The 7164-nt window shown below is 54.7% G+C and overlaps 1 protein-coding gene across 1 annotated transcript; it reads left to right on the top strand.

Moving 5' to 3' along the window:
- Positions 1–3425: 3425 nt before the first annotated feature.
- On the top strand, positions 3426–6806 carry ACTL8 (actin like 8). Its single transcript, XM_068966892.1, has 2 exons — positions 3426–3773; positions 6057–6806. The coding sequence occupies exons 1-2, from the start codon at positions 3426–3428 to the stop codon at positions 6804–6806; spliced, it is 1098 nt and encodes a 365-aa protein (XP_068822993.1).
- The last annotated feature ends 358 nt before the right edge of the window (positions 6807–7164 follow it).

Here is a 7164-nt window from a genome sequence, read left to right as displayed (position 1 = left end):
CCTTTGCACTTGCTGTTCCTTTAGCTTGGAATGATTTCCCAGGTAATCCCATGCCTCGTTCTCTCACTGAATTCAGTTCTCTGCTCAGCTGTCACTCTTAAAAGGAGGCCCTGTTTAGAATAACACCAAGCCTCTGTGCCCCTTATACTCTGTGTTGCTTTTACCAGGTTTTCTTTTCCTTTATTGTGCTAATCCCATCTGGTGTGATACATTTGATCAGGTGCTTGCTGACAGTCTTTCTCGGTAGAGTGTAAGCTCTAGGGGGTTAGGAACCATATCAGAATGATTTGGATCCATGATGCTCAGTAGGGTTTGTGTTATACAATAGGTGGCTCAGAAAAGTGCTTTTGAATGTGTACATTTTAATCTTTGTCCTGGGGATGGGGTCCTTGGAGCCATCCAGACTCTCTTCCTGCAGTCATGGTCCAGGGGGAGGATGGCCCCTTGCTCCCCATCCTCAGGTTCCCAGGCCAGGGCAGCTGGGCCACCCACCTGGAGGCCCCTAAGTGAGCAACTCGATCAGCCGTCACAGTGGACACTGGCCTGCCTGCATCTCCTGGTTCCAGATGCCAGGGGCGAGGAAGCAGTTGCCAGTTGCCAGTTGCCCCGCTCTTGAGGTGCAGAGAGGTCGGTGGTACAGCCTATATCCCGGAAGTCATCTGGATGCCTGTTTCTCCATCACTCTGGGTCCCAGCAGGCAAGGGAGGAGACTGGAGCCTTGGTTCTGTCTCACTTCTTCTCTTTGCTCTCCCCCATCTATTGTCAGAGCTAATTCGAGGAAGGCCCCAAGGAGGGCGACAGCGGGCGGCTGCTGGCCAGGGCCAGGCGGTGGGTGCCCTGCTCTGAGCGCCAGGTCGACGCAGCTGCTCGGAAGCTGAGGCAGGCGCATTGCTGGTGGCGTGGCCTCGGGCTGAGTGGCTCCCGGGGTGTCTCTCTCGCTGGACACCCACGTGCATCCTTGGTACCGAGTCTGCTGAGTGTGTGACGTTTTGCATTCTGCAAGGAGATTTCACGTATCTTTCATTTGTCTCCACCCCCACTGGGTTTGCGCCTTAACTTTTACTCAGAGGAAACACCCCTCTCTTCACTGTATGGATGTGAGAGCTTTGCCAGATGCGTGCAGTGTGCGCCCACCACCACAGTCAGGACAGGACCTCAGCCCCAGGGCCCCCGTGCCCCTTGGGTCAGCCCTTCTCCACCTCTGGCTGCTGAGAGCCGCAGGTTCGTTCTGTCTTCATGCTTTTGCCTTTTCCAAGACGTTGTGTGAACGGGAGCTCCTGCAGCGCGCATCTTCTGGGTCTGGCCGCTCACTGAGCTCAGCGCGTTTGAGGATTACTCACGTTACTGTGTGTATCACTTGCTCCTTTTTCTTGCCGAGTGTGAGTTCCTGGGATGGACGTGTGTCTGTGCCTCTCCAGCTGATGTGTAGCTTGTTTCTACGCTTGAGTGATTATGAGGGAACGTTCTAAAAACACGTACATGTGTTTTTGGTACAGACAGAAGCTTTTGTTCCCCTTGGGTGAATCCTTGGAGTAGAAACACTGGGCTGTGTGGTAGATGTATATTTAACTTTCTGAGAAGCGGGCAGGCTGTTTCCTAAGGTGGGAGCATGGTCTCGCATTCCCTGACAGTGTGCGTGAGGGCTCTGGTTCCTCCGCCTCCTTGCCAGCTCTTGGTATAGTCAACCTTCGACTTTAGTCATGCTCACAGGGGTACAGTGGGATCACCGTGTTTTTAGTTTTCATTTTCCTAATGACGTCGAGCATCATTTCATGTGTACATTTGCCATCCCTATATTGTCTTTTGTGAAGTGTTTAACTCTTTCACCCATCTAAGAAATTGGGCTATTTTCATATTATTGGGTTTTGTGAGTCCTTTACGTTTCTTGGATAAAAGTTCTTTATCAGGTATGTGGTTTGTAACTATTGTCTCCCAGTCTGTATCTTATATGGGTTATTCTCTTATTAGTTTCTTTTGAAGAGCAAAAGTTCTTGAGTTTGATGAAGCCCAACCTCTCAATTTGCTCTTTTATGAATCAGGCTATTAATGTTGTATCTTAGAAAACTTTTGAGATCACAGTGATTTTTCTGCTGTGTTTTCTTTCAAAACTTGTATAGTTTTAGGTCTGATATTTAGGTTTATGATCTATTTTGAGTGAATTTCGAACACAACATGAGATGTGGAGTCGCGATTTTTCTGCATGGGGATCTGCGGTTGTTCCTGCCGTTTATTCAGAGGCCTCTCTTTGCTTATGTCATTGTTTCTGCACCTTTTCGAAGGTCAGGTGACATTTTCTGTGTGGATTCATTTCTGGGCTCTCCACCCTGTCCTTTAGATCTCTGTGACTGTCCTTTTACCAATACCGCATAGTCTTGGCTAGTATATTTTTATAGTCAAGTCTGAAAATCAGCTGGTGGCCACGCCTACCTCCTCAGCACGTGTGTGTTTTTCATTGCCCTCACTATACAGATGCGGACGCTGACCGCAGTCCTGGTCAGCTGCCTCACTCACAGCCTCTTGTATACAGTCGGTTAGATGCTCAGCACATACTCCAACCCCGTGTCTTCTCAGCGGCCTAGCCTGATGCTCGCCGTGTTCTCTGGATTTTGGTTTGGGTTTAAGTCTCAGCCCTGGTTTTATTAGTTGTGTGGCCCTGGTTTTAATCTCCGTATGCCCCAGCTTCCGTACCTGTCAATGAGTATCATGATGGTACTTGCCAAATAGATGGTGGTGAAAGTAAAATGGTATAAACGGTGGTGAAAACAAAAGGGGACCGTTTGTTGGGTCAAACCGTATGAAAGTGTTGATATTTGATCATTTCTGATGGACACGCATGACTGTCTTGCCACACTCAACCTGAAGTTCAGCTTCGCAGCGCTAGGTAGGCAGGAGAGCGTCCACTGCAGAGGCGGTCGCCTTGGTCGTCGTCATCGTTGTCGCTGTTCCTGTCGCTGCTCCTGTGGGCTCACTGTTATCGAGGGGGGCGGCCCCCGCAGCTAAAGCTTCGTCTTCCATGTGTCCTCAGTCAGGCAGCCAAAGTCCGCCAAGCCCACCTTGTGTGACAAGCTTCTTAGGAGTCTGCAGACTGTGAGAGGGCCTCTGGGAGCAGAAATGCCCAGTTGGTGTGGACAGGTGTGCCAAGTGCAAGAGGAGAAGCTTGGTGGGAAGTGGGGGCAAGGGGATCGGCTGGACGTCCAGGTGGGGCCTGGGAGGTGGACTTTATGGAATGGGGGTTTGGGTGCAGGTTGCAGCTGGTTCAAAGGCCCGGAAAGGGGAGCAGATGAATTCAGGGGAGCCTGAGGTTTGACTGTGGGGTGGAGAAGCCAGTGGCGGCCAAGAGTGGCTCATAATCGCCCCGTCCTCTGCCTCCACAGGTGGCCAGACTCGCCTGCGGAGCCCGTGAGCAGACCTCCCCCGCCTCCGCCATGTCTGCGAGAACCATCGTCATCGACCATGGCTCTGCCTTTCTGAAGGCTGGCTTGTCGGGCTGGAATGAGCCACAGCTGGTCTTGCCCAGTGTCGTGAACTACATCCCCTGCCGGGAGAACCCGGGCCCCAGCTACGCTCGGCGGCGCGTGAGTCTTGGCATCGACATTTTCCGACCCGACACCTTCAGCTACCCGGTGCAGCGGGGCCGCGTCATCAACTGGGAGGGTGTGGAGCACATCTGGTCGTTTATCCTGGAGAAGCACCGGCTGGAGCATGGGGACTTCCCTGTGATCGTCACAGAGAGCCCCCTCAGGGAGCCCGTGGACCGTCAGAAGACCCTGGAGGTAAGGGCTTCTCTGGGCTGCCCCTCCAGGGAGCGGGCCTGACACTGTGTTCAGACCCGTGTGGGTGCGGGAGCTCTGCCCTCTGAAGCATTCACCCCGTGAATACTGACTGTGCCCCGCGTGTGTGCCCAGCACTCATGTTAGGCGAGGGGGGCTCACAGAGGCCCCCTGGGGCAGGAGGCAGCAGGCCAGCACTCTGTGAACAGGCTGCTGTGTGGAGGGGCTCCGGGCGCTCATGGGCTCCCTAAATGTTCACAGAGAACCTTCTGGTCTTCAAAGAGCTTATGTGCTGGAGGAATGCTTGACGGTGAGGAAGTTAACAAAATTCCAGGTAGTAATCAGTTCTAAAACCAAAATGCAGTGGGGTGAAACTGACTGAGGGAAAAAAGGGGAGCCCCTTGGAAGATGGTGATCAGGGAGGCCTTCTCTGGGAGACTGGAGCCCAGCAAACTAGGGAGGGTGGCAGCAGGGAGCCAGGGGCTGGATCTCATAGGTCTGGTAGGCTGCGGGATGTGGTTGGATTTTATTCTGAATCGAAGGTTAGCAAGCTATAGCCAGTTGGTCAGGTGTGGCTCACCATCTGTCTTTATAAATAAAGACTTATTGAAACGTACCCACGCCCGCTCATTTACACATCACCTACGGCTGCTTTCACCCTGCAGCCCAGAACTGAGTAGTTGGAAAGAGACCGTGGCTCGTGAAGCCTGAAGAGTACTTACCGTTGTGGGTCTGCTAGATAAAATACATGGTAGACTGGAATTTCCCATCACAGCAAATAATGTTTTAGTGTATCAAACACTGCATATACAGGGAAGCGAAGTGAAGTCGCTCAGTTATGTCCAGGTCTTTGCGACCACATGAACTGCACTCTACCAGGCTCCTCCGTCCATGGGATTTTCCAGGCAAGAGTACTGGAGTGGGCTGCCGTTTCCTTCTCCAGAGGATCTTCCTGACCCAGGGATCGAACCCAGGTCTCCTATGTTGTAGGCAGACGCTTTACCGTCTGAGCCGCCAGGGAAGTCCTAGGACATAGTGAAGCATTATTTGTTGTCCATCTGAAATTCAGATTTAATTGGGTATCTTGTATTTTTATTTGTTACATCTGACACCCTGAACCATTTATAGAAAATGTTTGCCAGCCTCTGCTCTGAGTGAATATGGAGCTCCTGGAGAGCTTTAAGTGGGGTGAGGGGTTCTCATTTGATTTTTTTTTGGAAAAGAGGACCTTGGCTTCTGTATGGGGAGGGGCTGGTAAAGGGGCAATATTCTGAACATAGGAATGGACAGAGCTCCCTCCCACTGAGGGGCGAAGGTGGGCCTGCGGGCCTGCAAAGGTGGCTCGGTGGCCAGAGGCTCCAGGGGCTACAGAGCTGGGCTGTTGGAGCCTTTCTGCATCTGTGGTGTCAGAGCCCTGGGGACGCAGCCTGGGCTGGGCGGTTGGGGAGGAGGGGGTGGGGTGCTCTGTAAAGACTGTGGGGGTGACAGGCAGAGGAAAAATCAGCCGGGGGACTTGCCAAGCTCTAAAGATCAGAATTCCAGCTTTGTCTTGGTGTTTGGAAAGTGTTTATCTTAAAACACGGACTTCACGTGTCAGGAGGTTAGCGTGTCTCCCCCGCCCCACCCCTCTGCCTTCCCTTCCTGCTGCCCCTCCTTTCAGGAGGCAGTGGTCTGTGTGCAGCGTGGCTTTCTTCTCTCATCACTTCCGTCTTATGAAAAAATGGTTCAGGAGCCTCCCTGCTGGCTCAGTGGTGAAGAATCTGCCTGCCAGTGCAGGAGACACAGGTTCCATCTCTGGTCCAGGAAGGCCCCACGTGTCGCGGAGCAGCCAGGCCCGTGACCCGCAGCTACTGAGCCTCTGCTCTGGAGCCCGGGAGCCGCAACCACTGAGCCCGAGCCCCCGAGAGCCTGTGCCCCACAAGCAGAGAGGCTGCCACAGTGAGAGGCGCCCTGCAGCTGGCGCGCAGCCTGATCGCAGCTAGAGACAAGCCTGTGCAGCAGAGACCCGGCACGGCCAAAAGTTTAAAAAATGGGAAACAAATAGCTCCGGCTGCAGCTCCCACGCTGGACCTGCCCCGCTTGTGCCGCGCTGCTCACACAGCCAGGCGTCTCAGCGCCTGTGTGCACACGCTGAGGCTCTCCCCGCCCCTCTGCCAGAACGGTCTTCTGAAAGGCAGCCTGGCTTTTTCTGACCCTCCAGGACCCTTCCCGAGTCCCCCCAGGGTGAGCACTCTGCCGGCACTGCCCTGGGGGGCGCGCTGAGTTCTGTCTGCTCCCCTCCTGCAGATCATGTTCGAGTTGCTGGATGTGCCGTCTGTGCTTCTGGCCGACCAGCTGGAGATGTCACTGTACTCGTCCGGCCTGCTGACGGGCGTGGTGGTGGACTCAGGCTGTGGCCTGACCCGCGTGCAGCCCTTCCACCTGGGCCGCCCGCTGCGGCCCGGGACGAAGACGCTGGAGTTCGCGGGCCAGGACCTCTCGGCCTATCTCTTCAAGAGCCTCTTCAAGGAAGATTACAATTGCCACAACCTGTTCCAGCTGGACACCGTGGCCAGCACCCAGATGCATAAGTGCTACGTGCCGCAGAACCTGGGGGAGGAGCTGGACTTCTATCAGGGCCTGCCGAGCGGCGCCGACAAGAGCAACAGCTACCACCTGCCGGACGGCACTGCGGTGGAGCTGACCCCCATGCAGCGGCTGGCCCCCGAGATGTTCTTCAGCCCCCAGGTGTTCGACCTGCAGGGGCCCAGCCTCTCCCAGGCCACCATGGAGTCCATCGAGGCCTGCGAGGCCAGCCTGTGCCCGCTGCTCGCCTCCCACGTGGTGCCCTGCGGGGGCAACACCCTCTACCCTGGCTTTACCATGCGTCTCTCCCAGCTGCTCGACAGCCATTTCGCCCCCACCAAGGCTTCCGTGTTTGCGGGCTCCAGCAGGCACTTCAGCGTCTGGCTGGGAGCATCCGTGATGGCTCAGCTGTCGACGTACAAGTCCGAGTGGCTGACGAAGCAGGACTATGATGAGAGCTTCAGGATGTAGCCAGCTGGCCTGCTGCTGCCGCCCAGCTCCCCTCAGAAGGCCATGGGGGGCTCATCCCAGCGAGAGGCTGGGCCGGGGTGGGGTTAGCTGGCTTTGGAATTCAAAGGTCATGGGGGACTGTTTTAGGCTCTAGGGTTTTATCTTGTTTCAAGACTGGGATTCACCCCGTGGGAGGACAGGGTAACCCTTCGAGGGGCTAGTCTGTCACTGGGATGGAGCGGCCAGCTGCCATCTCCATGCTTAACAGTTGCTTGTTTTTTCCTGGCATTTCTCTTGGGCGGTCCCATTCTTTTGATTGAGTAGGTTTTAATGGGGGCAAGGGAGAATTATTTTTGAGTAGGGGGATAGGGTGGGTAGG

The sequence above is a fragment of the Capricornis sumatraensis genome, chromosome 3 (genome assembly GCF_032405125.1).
Source record: "Capricornis sumatraensis isolate serow.1 chromosome 3, serow.2, whole genome shotgun sequence".
NCBI lineage: Eukaryota > Metazoa > Chordata > Mammalia > Artiodactyla > Bovidae > Capricornis > Capricornis sumatraensis.
Note: the sequence above shows the minus strand (reverse complement) of the source record. Positions and strands in the feature narration are given on the sequence as shown.

Bases quoted from the DNA above. Each gene is read 5' to 3' on its own strand.
- ACTL8 (XM_068966892.1), top strand. From the start codon at position 3,426: ATGTCTGCGAGAACCATCGTCATCGACCATGGCTCTGCCTTTCTGAAG. The intron at 3,774-6,056 runs GTAAGGGCTTCT...CCCCTCCTGCAG, and splicing joins ACCGTCAGAAGACCCTGGAG to ATCATGTTCGAGTTGCTGGA.